The sequence below is a fragment of the Sorex araneus genome, chromosome 2, assembly GCF_027595985.1.
Source record: "Sorex araneus isolate mSorAra2 chromosome 2, mSorAra2.pri, whole genome shotgun sequence".
NCBI classification, from domain to species: Eukaryota; Metazoa; Chordata; class Mammalia; order Eulipotyphla; family Soricidae; genus Sorex; species Sorex araneus.
This window is the reverse complement of record NC_073303.1, coordinates 258558951-258575280: the sequence shown is the minus strand read 5'-3', so window position 1 is coordinate 258575280 and position 16330 is coordinate 258558951. Positions and strand designations below refer to the sequence as shown.

The 16330-nt window shown below is 39.1% G+C and overlaps 1 protein-coding gene across 2 annotated transcripts in view; it reads right to left on the bottom strand.

Moving 5' to 3' along the window:
- Positions 1–16330, bottom strand: part of GABRB2 (gamma-aminobutyric acid type A receptor subunit beta2) — a 204964-nt gene that overhangs the window by 92810 nt on the left and 95824 nt on the right. For both annotated transcript variants that reach the window (XM_004611462.2, XM_004611463.2), the window contains exon 5: positions 9661–9743. In XM_004611462.2, the coding sequence (XP_004611519.1) occupies positions 9661–9743 (83 nt within the window). The remainder of the gene's footprint in view (positions 1–9660; positions 9744–16330) is intronic.

Below are 16330 nucleotides of genomic sequence, written 5' to 3'. Positions count from 1 at the left end.
TTTTATTACCCTAATAAATTAACCAGCAACGACAGTTTTGTGGCAATTAGGTTATATAAACTTCTTACCATAAAGACACATCATTAAGTTATATTTTTAAACTTCCATATGTCACCCGAAGTTAGGCAGAAAGAAACATGCAATGCAATCTCTGACAGATTTTCTTAAATTCACCAGTTTTCCCATTTCTCCTGACATTTTGTTGAAATTTTAATACTTTACACTTTGGCATTTGACAGGTTTTATTCAACTAACTCTGTCAAGCAGGAGCATATGTTATAAAATGGCAAACCATGCCCTCTTTTTGTGTGTGTGAGAACGGTGGGTCAATTTAACAAGATGTTTTTTTTTTTTAAAGCCTGTGACATCAAAGGAGAATTGGTAGACTATATGCTTTACAAAACAATTTTCATTTAGTTTCTTTAATCACAAATAGTCTCCCCACGGGGGTTAGGGAGAGGAATGGTAAGAATAAGAGTAAATTGAATGTAAAATTGTTTCACAGGGTAGAGTAAGGCCTTGTTATATTTAAAAGATAAATTCTGAATTCTCATATGGCATCGGAAACTTATCTTCACAGCCAACAAAGAATACATAATATTCACATTAGGAACCAAGCCCAGAGAGAGACCGGGATAACATATTAAGAAATGCCTCTTCCTCTTTGTATATGCAAGATCCAAGTAACCGTGTTTCATTATTTCCTTAACTTGGGAAGAAAAAAAAAACAGGTACCAAAGCTCAGAACTTGGATGCAGATCTCAAGAGGTTTTGGAAAATTCCTCTTTTGTTTTCAGGGGCCAAAAGGCAAGAAACAATATGGAGCAGAGCAGCCAACCGAGAGACTCAGCACTGAGAGCTGGCTCATTAGGGGCTCTTGGAAGTGATGGAATCAGCTCCTGTTCCCCCAGGAGCTTGCCCACCCCAACTCCCAAGTCACCCCTTCTGCTCGGAGCGAGTGCAGCAGCTCAATGTGATTGCAGAGCCACCAAGAGTAGAACCAGTGGCATATGTGGGGTGTAAAACTAGAATAAAGGGTGCCTTGTTCGCAAAGTGTTGAGCATCTCAGCACGGGCATGGATAGCACCTATCAAGTGTGCATACCCTGTAATCCTGGCCCCTGGTTGTCTGTCCAGCTTTCATGCCCATGAAGTCAACCTTGATAATGTTAACTCCGGAGGCAGATAGACCTGTGTTCCAACTCTAGTTCTGACAGTTCCGGAGACATAAAAAAATTTTTCCTTGCAGCCAGAGAGCTAGTAGAGTGGGCAAAGTTCTAGCCATGCACATGGCCAACCCTGGTTCAATCCTTGGCACCACATATGGACCCAGAGTCCTTCCAGAAACATCCTTGAACACAGGGTCAAGCCTAAGCCCTGAATACTAACCCCAAACAAATAAGCCCACAAAAAATTCTACAGGACCTCAGCAAAAGGTCTATTGGAAGCATGAAGTCCTTCCTCTTTCTCCTGTGGACATGACAGGTATCTAAATAAATAAAAAATGATCATAGCACTGAACTAAAAATAAAATCAAAACAACACAAAACTAGCGACTAGTCTATCTCTGCAGTCTCTGATGGTTGCCACTAGTCAATGTCTTGACTCAAGGCGTCGGACCCCAAGTACAAAGTTCTTTCAATAGCAGATAGGTTTAAAGGATCAGTCACTGGAACCTCCCAGTATAGCTCCAAATTCTTACTACTTTGTTCTGTGAAATCCCGGACAAGCTGAACAGAATTCTCTGTGCTTTAGTTTCATCACCTGAAGCCAGGGATACTAATAGTACTTCACAGTCTTGAATGAAGCTACTTTATACAAATAATTCCCAACACTGATTGGTATAGTGTTCAGTAAATATTAAGAATTTATGACTCAAAAAAAAAAAGAATTTATGACTCACGCCTTGCTCTACAAACAACTTTTAAACAAATTCTGGATGACCATAATGACTAATAGGAGAAATAAAACTCAGAGTTAAGTAGATGTACCTACAGCTAGTTGAATAACTTCATAAAAATCATGTAGTTATCTGACTATGTGGTTGGACTACTTTTGTATATTATTCACATATTCTGCTAACAGGTAAAAAGTGGATTGAGAGGTGAGAGAGAGAGAGGTATTACACGCAGCTAGCCCTGGTCTCATCTTTGGCACTGCCTCTGGTCCCCCAAACAGTGCTGAGAGTGATCCTTGAGTAGAGAGTCAGGAATAAGTCCCAAGCACCACCCAAAATCAAACAAAAAAGGGGATGTGTCATGCAATTTATACAATTTATTAATGGAAGAAAGAACTAAAAGAAACAAACATGAGATTTCACAGGGATATCTGATTTTTAAAAAAAAGATATAGAACTGAAATGTGACTAAGAGTTCCTATGCAGTGAAATGATACCATGATTTTTCCAGAGGGTATGAATTTAAGCTGTATTAATAGAAAATACAATGAAGGAAAGCTTGAAAGAGCTCAAATTAAGAGTCAAATAATAGTGGGGTAAAAAATAATGTCAGGTCTAATGTGTTTTAGTGTATTTCTTTCACAACTCTTTTAAAAAGATAACAACTAGTCTTAGAAGTATGCTGTACCAGAAACAAACAAACAAAGCCATGAAATGGATATGGCTAATGGGTCATAGTTTGCCAACCACTAAACATTTTCATTCAATTAAATCTGGAGACTGTTACAGCATCAGTATATACATCAAAACTATAATGTGAGACCAAATGAGACCAACTTTAAATATACAGGCAAAGATGTTCAAAGTATCTGGATATTAAAGATAGTTAGACTATCATGTAACAGACAAAGATGAAAATCCCAGATGGCTCGCTCAAAGCCAGATGAGATACATATTGAGAGAGAAATACTACAAGATAAAATGATAAAGGTCTGTAGCAGTGGTTACCATTACAGTTTTATCTGTGTTCCTTTATATTCAATTCACTAACTACCTTGGTTTTTGGACTATAAATTCCAGTAGTAAGCACTGTGTTTTTTTTTGTTGTTGTTGTTGTTGCTGTTTTTCTTCATTTTGACCAAAAGTGGAACTTCGAGGTTTAATTTTAATTTTATTTTTATTTACTTTTAAAAAAATTGGGGGGGGGGGCTACAGCTAGCTGTGTTTGGGCAATCTGAATCTGTGCTTAGAGATCACTCAGGCAGAGCTTGGAGACCATATGTGATGCTGGAATTGAACCTTGGTCAGCCTCAGACAAGGCAAGCACCTTACCCACTGTACTATCTCTCTGGCCCCTGAGTGAATTTTAATTCAGTTCTGCTGTAGTCAGAGAATAAATTCTTTATAGCTCCTATCCTTTAAAAAATTTATGGAGTCTTGTCTATATTGGGTAAATATACTGCATGCACTTAAAAATAATGAATAGTTTATAATGAAGAATGTACTTATTAGAGACAAGACAACCTGAGTAAAATAGTTAAAAAAGTCATTTGAGAGGCTGGAGAGAAAGAGTACATAGGGTGGGGAACTTGCCTTGCAAGTGTCCAATCCAGGTTTGGTCCCTGGTACCCCATATGTCCCCCCACTGGGAGTGATCCCTGAGCACAAAGCCAGGAGTAAACCTTAAGCACCACAGGGTGTACTCCCTCTCCCTACCATTAAAAAAAAATATGTTATTTGTACTTTCTGTCTTTGCTAGTTCATTTTCTAGCTCTGTTAAATGCTGGCGCAGGGTGTGAAATACTCTACATTTGTGTAATTTTTATTTTAAAATTTCTGTGAAATTGTGTGGACTGGAGCGACAGCACAGCCGGGTAGGGCGTTTGTTTGCCTTGCATGCAGCCAACCCGGGTTCGATTCCTCCGTCCCTCTCGGAGAGCCCGGCAAGCTACTGAGAGTATCCCACCCGCATGGCAGAGCCTGGGAAGCTACCCGTGGCATGTTCGATATGCCAAAAACAGTGACAACAAGTCTCACAATGGAGACGTTACTGGTGCCCGCTCGAGAAAATCGATGAACAACAGGACGACAGTGATACAGTGAAATTGTGTCTGCATGGTACCTGGTGCAGCACAGCACTTACTAAATGGCCATTACCACGGGGAACACTGGTTACAGGGGACAGCAGGAGGGACAGGCAGATGGAGGCTGCCACCCAGGAGGGATCTGACTTGCAGTGACGAGTCAGCAACACCGAAGGCCGTCTCGAAGGGAACTAGACCTTCGTGAGGTAATAGAGGGAGCCAGGCCTGGAGGCCTGTCCCAGGAGCTGCAACTATCAAAGAAAACCCTGACTTTTCTGGGGGTGCTGCAGGGAAGGTGTGTGGGTGTATTTACGCCTTCGGCTTTATGATGTTCACATCAGGCTTCACCAAGTGCTCTCCAGCCTTCACTAAAAATGCAAAGAAAGTCACAAATGTGGCATTTTCATTTAATTAGGAGCAAGTAGGAAACGAAACCCAGCCAAGAAGAGACAGGCTTTGCAGGATGATGCCACTGTTGGCACCTTTCCTGAGCCTAACGGAAAGCTAAGTAAACAAGTTAGTACTCCCACTACCCTCCCTGGATGATTTTTGTCATCGAGAATTTTATAATCTGCAGTGAGCATCGAGCCTGCGTTTCTCACTCGCCCAGGTATTTTAAAGCAGGAGAAGAAACTGCTGTCAAGATGTCAAAGAAGGTGGCACCACCCTCAGACAGGTTATGAATTCACTGTCGGTTCTGAGCAGAGTCTCATGCAACAGCCAGTTCCCTAAGGGACTTGGGAACTCAGTCTTGGAGAAATTGCTTTGCCTTTAAGGACTCATCATGGCATTCGGTTTCCTGTACTTGCTCCTTGCTCTTCTCCACAGCTGCATGCTGAGCCGAGAGCCCATCTCCGTGTCCCGAGCTTCCCAACCATGAGGGTCACATGGACAGAGGGAGCAGTGGCTGGACTCAGGGTTCGTTCCGTCACCAAGTCAGCTGGACAAAGGTGAGGGATGGGAGCCTGAGCCTTCAGTCGACCTGAGTTTTCCATAGCATCTGCACTGATGTCCTCCCAAGGTTAAACCAAATAATCTCATGAGATTTTTATCTATTGCTCAAAGATTCCTTTCCAGATTCTTGTATCTAAAACTCCAGATTTTAAAGGTATCTGTAGATTCATGTGTCAGATATTGATGCAGTCTTGATACCTGCCAGGACAATCTAGTCCACACACTATGCTGTGGGCCAGTGGTTAGTGGGGTGCCACTCACCATCACAGGGTCACTTCACAATTAGTGTCACAAACAGCCTTCAGGGAAGGGGAAGAAACGGAGGACACCCACCTGTGAGACTGGGACACATTAATATGGTAACAGTGTGACCTCTGTTTCATTTTCAGTGTTACATATAATAGAACAATGGCTTTCTTTGTCATTAAGTAAACAACTACGGTGGGAGAGATAGCACAATAAGATAGGCACTCACCTGCCCTGTACTCGGCCAACCTGGGTTTGATCCCCAGCACGCCATGTGGTCCCCTGAGCCCCAGCAGGAGTGATCCCTGAGTGCAGAGCCTACTACTGGGAGTGGCTCAAAATCCAAGAAGGAGGAAAAACACTGCATGTCACTTCTACTGCATGTTGGGTTCCTTTTATGTTTTAGTATTTTTGGTATCAGTACACTTCTACATCTGTAAGCATCTATCAATAGATGACTGCAATAGGTGACTGCATTAAATGTGGGGTTTTATTCATGTGACGGTGAATCTTAACAATAGGAGTACTGAAGAGAATAAAAATGTGGTTGGCAAGATACCGATGTCTTATATAACATTCTGCATTCCTATGCTACTCACTCGAGGGCTAACATACACAATAATTTGGGGGTTCCTGGAGTATTTGATTTATCCTGCTTCAATTTGTTAATTTCACATCAGAAACATGTTTCCCACATAACCTGCAGGTTGCACAGGGTGCCACCATGGATGCAAATCCCGTGTCCAAAAAGCCTTCAGGCTGGAGGATAAATGGCATCTCTCTGACAACCTACTTCTGTTTTTCACTCAGTGTTCAGACACTGCTGAGATGGTGGCAACATCAGTCAGATGTGGCGAACTGAACACATGAAACAGGAAAGTGTGATAGTACCAAGTAGAAGCCTGTGCACACTAATTAGATGCTCAAGTAATACTGAATCAAGAAATAATGTTGGTTTATAAAAGAAAAGAAATATGCAATGTGATTGAGGAGCTGAATTATTTGCTCTACTCTATCTTATATTTTGGGGAGCCTCACCAGTGGTGCTTAGAGGCAAAAGAGCTACTTCCACCAATGGTGTAGTACAGATTATCTAGCAGTATAGATCTGACATCTCAATGCTAATGAAGAACAGAGCAAAACTAAAACCTAGACCTTAAGTTTATATTCTCAAAAAAAAAGTGAAGAAGCACCTACAGAAATTGAGTAATGCGAAAATAAAGAAGAGACTTTAGAGACAAAAAGCATGATTATCAGATATACTATTAATTATTTAGAATAAAATAATAATATGAAAAATAAAAATCTACAAATATTAATTCAGGGGTATGGTAGTCAGATATGTTGATTGAACCAAGATGTATGGAAAGGGAGTCCCAGAAAGAATAAATAGATAAAAATGGCAAACATTTAAAAATTTATCTTTACTTGGGGGAAATCTTGAGAATTTGGATTTCACTTTTCATTCTCAACGTCAAGATAGACCATTTTTATCCAAGCTACAACTATTCATCCAATGATGGAAGCATTAACAGGGCACAAGCTTTTACATTCAAGTACATAAGAAGATCTCAAACCAATTCACATGAAGTACCTGCGTTCCTGAATACACGTGGTGGCACAATTAACCCTGGTTAGAAGAGTATTAAAACTTACTACACAAAGATTATATTCCAATGGAGTGTCTCCACAGAGCAAGGATGGGAAGGCAATAATCACTCCTACCTCTACATACAATTAAAAAAAATGGAAATAGGACAGCAATGCTAATTAAAGCTGTGTACAGTGGAACCACAGAGCATTTGCAAACCTCTTGCTTTTTCCTTCATAACCATAATTATACTTCACTGAAATATCACAGGAATACTTTTCTAATTTGAAATAACTCAAAGATCACCCAAAGTATTAGGTAGCTTCATTATTTATCATTTCTCTCAGCTCATGCACACATATGTCATTTTGTGTTGTGACAATGTGATGATTCTTAAAGTCATTAGGAGACCAGGAGTTTCAAGGGAGTCCTAGACTATTTAGCAAGACTGGAAAATGCAGAGGGCCTGTCTTAGTCCTCACAGACTCAACTGTAAAAATCATTCCTGTGAGAAAAATCTAAGAAAAGAGCGATTTCTACTTAAATAACAACAGATCATTGGCAAATCATACACATTAGTTCTACTTAAAATCTGAGTTGTGATTTTCATCTTTTCCTAAATAGCTTTGCTCCTAGACGCAAATGCTTGTGGGATTTGTATCCTCATGTAACCTAGAATTTGCCTAAAGGTCCTTTAACTAAATTCCTACATACATTTGCTTGCTCCACGTTACCACTGCTCCTTAAAAAGTAAATAATCACAGCAAGTGATGGTACAGGGTCAAGTGCCCAACCCCACTCCAATTGTCAGCCCCACCTGGTAGCTGAGCATCACTGGGATGGCATTAGAGGCTCCTGGCACTGCAGGGCCTAAGCAAACCTACATCCTTGGTCTCTAACACCTAACCACCAGCTTGGTTGACTGAGTAACCCTAGGGAAGGACTAGGGACTCCTAGGAACTGCTTGGGAGTTTCACCTACCCCAACAAGTCAAATAATCCCTTACCCAAAGCATGAATTCCTTCTTTCCCAGACAACTCTTATGGTATACAGCAACGTATGGGCTTTTTCACCATTTACAATTGTTATGACCATCTATGGTTTTAATATTTCAGCCTTAAATTGACTTTTGGCATCTTTTACCATTAGTCTGTTTTTCCCCCTCAGGACAAACTGCTTTCTTTACAGTAAATTCTGCTATTTGAAAATAACTCCCATTAAAATACTGCCACCTCAAAAGTCTCCCTTCTTCACAGTAAATGTATCCTGCCTCCCATCTGCTTTTTCCACTGAGTCCTCATACTTTGCATAAGTCAAATTTTAGTTCTAAGTTCTAAGTATCCGTCTCAAAAACAATGACTCAATTTGAGCACAATATTCCAGGTGCCACTTGACAATGATAATAATGATGCCATCGTGATAAGGGTTGATACTTACAGAAATACTTGTATCAAGCACTGCACAAAGATCTATCTTGATTGTCTCATAACCAGTGGGGTGTCATAATACTCTACAGAAGAGAACCTAGTGTGAAGAAACTAAGTGGCCCATTAAATTCGCTGGGAGAACCCACTGCAAAAAGCAACCAATATTCAATGTATGTTCTCATCCATCGAACTACACTAGCATATAACCCTTCTTCTGGGAAAAGTATTATGAATCTACGGACAAACTCTAAGATGCTATCCATCAACTTCCACTGTTGGAGTGGAGCAACACAATGCAATTTTTAAAAAAATTCTCTTTAAATCTGTATGCACTTATCTTATGAAATACTGGAAGTCCTTAACACAGCCTAGATCTAGAAGACAGTAACTGCCACATTTAATTTAGGTTAAGAGGGACTGGAGTGATAATAAATCTGGTAAGGCACTTGTCTTGCTCGTGGCTGAACCGGGTTCAATTTCCAGTACCCTGCATGGTCCCCTGAGCATTGCCAAGAGTAATTCCTGAGTGTGGAGCCAGGAGTAACCCCTGAACATTGTTGGGTCTGTATTAAGAACCTCAAGCGGATTAAAGACATCTCCTGATGTCTTTATCGAGCACTGTTTAGAATAAAATGGTTGTAAAGAACACAGATCCTTCACTCTACCAATGACCTAGCAACAGGTTGTTTTCAATGATACCCAAAATGGAATTCAGTAAGATAGAAAGCACATTTCTATAGCCTTTACTTCTAAAGTATAGTGAATATCATCTAGAAAATCTTTGTGCCAATACCCTCATACATTTACAGCGATCAATGGATACACTAAAAATAGAGGCTTTAGACTGTCAGCTGGTGACAACTGTCCTCTTTGACCAGTTTACATGTTAACAAAACCATGAATGCATCAGATTTAAAAATGCACTAGCCTTTCAGTCCAATCAGTACAGATACCAAAGAACTTTAAATCGCCCACTTTGGAATGTGAAGACGCTATTAACCCCCTTTCATTCGAAGGAAAAGAAAAGTTCTACTTCGTAAGCACAGCTGGCTGGGATAATCTCTGAGAAAGCAGAGGACCTACAGATAATGAGAATTCCTTGTAATGTGAAAGCCTGGGCCAGCAAAAATCTACAACGTTTGTGAAGGGCAAAATGATGATCTGGATCTCTCCTTATCTGACTTTACTAGATCTCATAATCAGGCCAATCTGTAGACATAACAGCAAAATTAACAAAACTGTAGCAAAAATTCCCAAACTTGTAGTTTGTTGTATACCTAGCATGTGCCACGCAAAGTGTGACATTTCCTATCTGCTCATTTAAACCTCCTAACCTCACACTATTGGCAGATGTTCTGCCCATTTTACAGAGGCAGAAGCAGAGGCTCTGCTGAATAGGGTGATGCCTAAATTTGACCTTGAAGTCGTGTGCAGTCGACAAAAAATTCTCAGAAAGACTTACAGCTCTCAATTTCCAAGGTGCAATTCTGTTCATCCAGTGGGTACCGCCGTAGGTCCATCATGCAGGCAGCTGTGGTTGTAATTCTAGGAGAGAAATAATGGTATGAATTGTTAACTGGAAAACTGGCTAGAAATAGGAAAATTAGACCCAAGTATCAGAGAGAATAGAATTGTGTGTTTAGGAGACTGAGTTGGCCAAAAATTTAAATGTCCTAAGGAACCTCAAATTCTTGGGACTTTTTGTTTTATCTTTCACCTATACCATGTAGTAAAGAACTCTTATTTTATTACAGAAAAATAAAGACGTCCCTTTGTATAATTTATCTCTCATCATTTATCATTAACCTCTCTCCCTACAAGAAAGAGCCCACAGTACACCGTCTTATATAACTGATCAGTATGCTTTCTGCTCAACGTAAGACATGAGAAAAATCCACCCATGAGTTTTAAGATGCAACAGCCACGTGGCAGGCACTATAAAAATGTATGTCTGCACAATAAAGCAGAACAGAAAATGATGCTGATATCTTTCTAACTTTGGTTTACCTTGTGTTGAGATTGATTACACTCTTGTTGGAAACAGAGAAACAAAATCAGATACAGACCCAAGAATCTGTATGTTGACCTATAGCATCATGCTAGGCAGAGCTCAGATAAGGGACGCAGGGGACTGATGGAGGTGGCCCCTAGGGTAGAGGTACAAGTCCAAGTACTCCTCAGCTGCATGTTGGGCTTAACGTGAACAGTTCCTGTCTCCTGAGTTTGAGGATGGCTTCATTAAGGTTTGGGCTCCACTAATTTCTGTTTTCCTATTTGTGTAATAATTGAATATTTGAGGGCTGACGCTCATCCTAGATTCCTCCCTCTCTTCCCTCACCAAGACCTGCTGGTTACAATGCCTCCCTCCATCTCCTACGTTTGGTAGCTTGGACTCATCACAATCTAGAATTATCTGGTGTACTTAAAAAAAAAGCTATATTTCTTCCACTAATTAAATTATATAAGGGAAAATCTTTATTTACTGTAATGCAACCAATATCCATGAAATTAATAAATACATCAATTAGAAGCAGCTGATTTTGCTGATGATAAATCATTATGTAGAAGACTGCTTAGTACAAATTTCTTTTTTAACTTAAAATTATAGTGTTATATATTAGAATTTTTTTATATTTTTAACAATATAAAATTCTAAATCCATTTAATTAACATTACATAAATAGAACCGAAGTCTTTCTTATCATCAAATGGATTTTTTATGCTTCCAATGAAATTTATCAAAAACTCTATCCTAGTCTATAAAAATGAACATCCACGTTTAATTTCTTACCCACATTTAAAAAAAATGACTGTTTTGGCTATGTGATACTTGGTTGAATTTTTCTCTGGTCCACTGATTTTTTCAAATGTAGAAATAATATGTATTGCCCTTAATACTCAGAAACTTGTATTGTGCTGAAGAGAATTTTTCAAAAGGAATGCAATTAGGTACGTGATGAGCATACTAAATATTCATACTTTTTATGTAAAATGTCAGAAATAACTGTCTTCAGAAAGTAGATAAAATTAACTTCCTATGACGGAATAAACACAAAGGACAGATAAGGCATACATAAGAGCAACACAGAACACAAATGGAGAGACCCATAAACAGATGCCCAGCTGCGAATACGAGGTGAGGTTTGTAAGTGCTACTACAAGTTGTGGTTCACACTTGCTGCTGCTACATATTCATGGCAACCAACATCTGTGAGCTGGATCTGTGAACACAAGTGCTTGAACAAGAGAAATAGACTGACTAATGCCACTGCAGAGGAATGAACTGCTACTCATGCTTAAAAAAAAGTCTGCTTTTCCTCATGGCAACAACATTCATATTTATATGAATTTCACTTTCCTCTTAATGTTAGAACATATTTCATAAAATAAAAATATATATCCTATTTGATATTTGTAAGGCATTGTGACTTCTATTGGATTAAGGCAGAAACTATAGCCCAAATACTCCATTTAGAATTTTGATTAAATAGCTCAGGATATGTGGGTTGGAACAAGTCATTTCTATTCTACAACACTTGGGTGCCCCTAAAAATTTGAATGCAAAAATCTGCTATTCTACTATGTTGTGTGATAATAAAAGTAATAGAAATAATTTCAAGTCGTAAAATATTCTGTAAGTTTTGTTACATTTATCACTATCACTAAAAGAATTCACAGTGAGAATTCTTTTGACCAGTCTTATTTATCTGGTAGTTTACATATGTGTTTGTATTCACAAAGATATGCAAAATAACCTCACACTTGTAAGCTGAGATATAAAATATAGACATAAATAGCTTCCCGACACATAAATATGCAAAGATAATTACTACATATCTGAATGAGGAACCTTATTTAACAGATTTCAGACAAATTACAGACAAGTATAATAGATCTGAATATTTTTTAGGCACTTTGTGAAATCAGGAGCCACACATGTCTTTGTTATTTTTGTATTTGAAGCATTTTGCTGGTTGCCTTTCATACACCACTGATTCAAGATTAAAACAATAATGATATAGTAACACTGCTAATAAAAATTAACATTAATAAAATACAAGCTATGGTAACAGGCATTGTCAGCATGAGATTCTTTTGTTTTAGGGCCACACTTAGATGTGTTCAGGGTTTACTCCTGCATCTGTGCTCAGGGTGTGGTACCCGGGTTTTTGGGTCATGGCGTGAATGACAGAGTCACAGAGACAGTAATGCAAGTGCAAAGGAGTTTTATTCCAGTTAACTGGAGTCAATTATCTCATCCACAAAGTGGTCTCTCGATAACGACCCTGACCTCCAACTACAAGCAGTTTATATAGGTTCCAAGGTTGAGCAAGCCCTATGAGAGCAGTGATCAAGCAACAGTCGTCAGCTATTAGTCAACATTTGATAAATTAGTCAGTGTCTGGTTGCTCAAAAAATGGACATAGTAACAGTTAGCCAGTTTGTGGTTATTCCAAAAAATGGACATAGTGACCCCTCATAACCAGCGAGATGATCTAGCAGTTCCTAACCAGAAATTACAAGTTCAGTCTCTGGGAAAAAGAAACTTAGGCCTAGTCAAAACTTAACATTAGCTGCGGCCTGTCATGGCTGCATTGGGCTCTCGGTCTGGCTTTCGGGGACCAAACAGGGGATCACTCCTAGACCACGTCTGGTGCCAGGGGTCAAAGCCAGGTCAGCAGTGTGCAAGGCAGCACCTTACTTGCTGTGTTTTTTTTTTTTTTGCTTTTTTTTTGGGGGGGTCACACCCAGTAATGCACAGGGATTACTCCTGGCTCTGCACTCAGGAATCACCCTGGGGATGCTCGGGGGACCATATGGGATGCTGGGAATCGAACTCAGGTTGGCCGAGTGCAAGGCAAATGCCCTACCCGCTGTGCTATTGCTCCAGCCCCCAACTTGCTGTATTTTTATGCAATTCTCTACAGAGTCTGATTTAACTTATGTTTAAAATCAAAATAAATTTGTTGATCAAAATAATCATTATAGACCACATTAGAAATGGTCTAGTTGGTCTATTGAAATAAAATCTTACTCAGAAAAGCTTAGAGAAAAGCATCAGAACTCTGGAGAAACCTTTGTGCTGCTAGAAACTAGGGCAAGTTTTCTCCAACAATAAGTTAATACAACAAACATAATAAATAAGCTTTCCGTAAACACGCTTTCTGGAATCTAAGAAATATACCTTAAAGCTTCAAATATTAACTCTACTACTAGGAATCTTTGAAGTAAAGATAATTATTTATTATGCAGGAATCCTGATAGTTTTAAAAATACTGCAAAACCTAAGGAAACACTGTCACTGTCATCCCGTTGCTCATCAATTTGTTCAAGCGGGCACCAGTCTCTCTCATTGAGAGACTTATTGTTACTGTTTTTGGCATATCCAATATGCCACAGGTAGCTTGCCAGGCTCTGCCGAGCGGGCTCGATATTCTCAGTAGTTTGCTGGGCTCTTGGAGAGGGGTGGAGGAATCAAACTCGGGTCGGCCGTGTGAAAGGCGAATGCCCAACCGCTGTGCTATTGCTCCAGCCTGTTTTAATATAAGCTGTTAAAAATAAAGTCAACGAAGCCCCAAATGTATCTCCTGTGCAAAGGCAGTATTTTTTTAATCTGTGTATGAATATTATTACATAACAAAAGCCACTTTGGGGAGATGCCAATATTTTGACTGGGCCAGAGCATCTTCAGACAAAAACTTTATTCCTTAGCACTGGGCTTTATAATCCAAACTTGACTTGTGTCATAAAATACTGATATACTGCAAGGAAGCAAAATACATATGATAAACCATATACTATAAATATTTTGTGAAATAAAATAATGTAGCATTTATGCCAACATCTTGTTCCAAAGGCATAGCATAATTTATGTTATTCCCTGATAGTGATGTTACAATATCACTTTAAATTTGCATATAACCAGAAATAAATGCTAAGGGGAAAAAAAAGATTTGTTTGGTTTTTAGTCAGTAAGAAACCATTCTGAATAGTCATCAATATGATAGGGTCTTTCAGTAGATTCTTCCTGAAGGGAGCTAGGACAAGGGGTTCAACATGTGACTTAACCACACCAGAAACTTATTAGAATATATATCTGAGATCATGATGGGTCTTATTCCCCTGACCCTGAAAGAGCCTCCACTGCGGCACCATTGGAAAGGACAAGTAAAGAGAGACTTCTAAAATCTCAGGAATAGGAAGAATGGAGACGTTACTGAGCCTGCTCGAGAAATTTGACGATCAATGGGATGATGATGATGATGATGATCTGAGATCATAATCAAACAATATGGGAATTCTTCTGTTTGATTTCTTTAGACTTTTTTCACATATGCAACCCACTCCTCCCACCATTTTTCAACATCTATATATTTTTAAGAAAAACATATGCCTTATTTCAAATATTATGCAAAACATTGTTTTGATTCACAATATGCTTCTATTTTATTAAAAATATAAGTTTACTGCTTAAATACCTGAGGATCTAACTCTGGAATGTCGATTTTATTCCACTGGTCTGCGACTCTGTCTTTATTCCATTACCACACTCTTTCAATTACTATGGTTTTATAGTATAGTTTGAGGTTGGGGAAGAGAAACCTCCCATCTTGTTTGGCAACATATGTATGCCAAACTGGCGAATTTGAATCATAATGTTTAACTTAAAAATCCAAATCCTTGGGGCTAGAGTGATAGCACACCGAGTAGGGCATTTGCCTTACATGCGGCCGACCCGGGTTCAATTCCCAGCATCCCTTATGGTCCCCTGAGCACCACCAGGAGTCATTCCTGAGTGCATGAGCCAGGAGTTACCCCTGTGCATCACCAGATGTGACCCAAAAACCAAAAAAAAATAATCCAAATCCTTAAACTATTCTCCTATAACTTACTAGTTGACCTCAATAAAGTCAATTAGCTTCTCTGCACAACTGGATGATTCCTTATAAACCAAATGAATTTGGAAATGCTTCAACCCTTTGACAATACATGGCATATTGCGACCTTGTCTACTTCTTAAAATTTTGTCTTACCCACGCATTCAAATACTGTACTTTACAGATGTTTGTTGTTATGTATTTCATAGATGTTTACCCAATTGTATAGATTACCCAACCCTAGACAAGCAAATCCAGGCTTCTAACCATGGGGACCCATGTAACAGTCTCCTGACTGAAGGTCGCCCTCAACATTTTCCTTCAACCTGTTCTTATGATTTACCTCCACAGAGACCTCTGTTTAAATCTCCAATACTCATGCATAATTGTTTGTAAAAGCTCTTTACAAGTTCTCATATAGTCACATGCACTACCCTGCGCTCAACTTTGTAATCACCAAAAAAAGTAAGATTGCTAGTAATCATGTTCCCATTTGATAAGTCGTGCGTTTCAGATTAGAGCTATTTGTACTCTTCTGCAGCTGTTTGGCCTTCTGTGACTCTTTGCTTTTCTGGAATCTTATTCTTGGCAAAGATAATGATCACAGGACCATTCATTAAAGGCTACACAGGCTTCTGCTACAGATTCAGGCACTGTTAAGAAGGCATTTCCTTAAATCACATGTGTGAGAAATCAAACATCACACAATCTCATTTGAGTATAGAAATACTACTCAATCAAAAACATATATATATATATATATACACACACATATGTGTGTGTGTGTGTGTGTGTGTGTACACATACCATACCAACTCAAGTCTCTATTAGTCTTCTGTATCTAGGCACTTGTTTGGTGGTTTTTCCTATATTACATTCTGGATGATCTCATCTATAGACCCTAAGCTGAATGCAGGAATGAGAACACTCTTCTCAAAGTCATCTAAGTCTTTATTTTTGGTCACATGTAGTGGTGCCTGGGAACGACTCCTTTCCTGATTCTGAGCGCCTAGGAATTTGTCTGGGGGTTGTGCAATGCTGGTGTCAAACCCAGGCCTCCTGCATTCAAAGCATATTCACAGCCTATTAACCTACCTTGCTGGCCCCCAAAGTACTCTTAAAGGAAGTCTGAGGCCCTGAGAAAAGGTAATTATTACTCTTATTTATGTTTACCCATTTCAAGGGATTCACCTGAATCTAGCTACCTACTAGAAAGAAAGATAGTTCTCTGGTTATCTCCTAGTCATTGTCTTC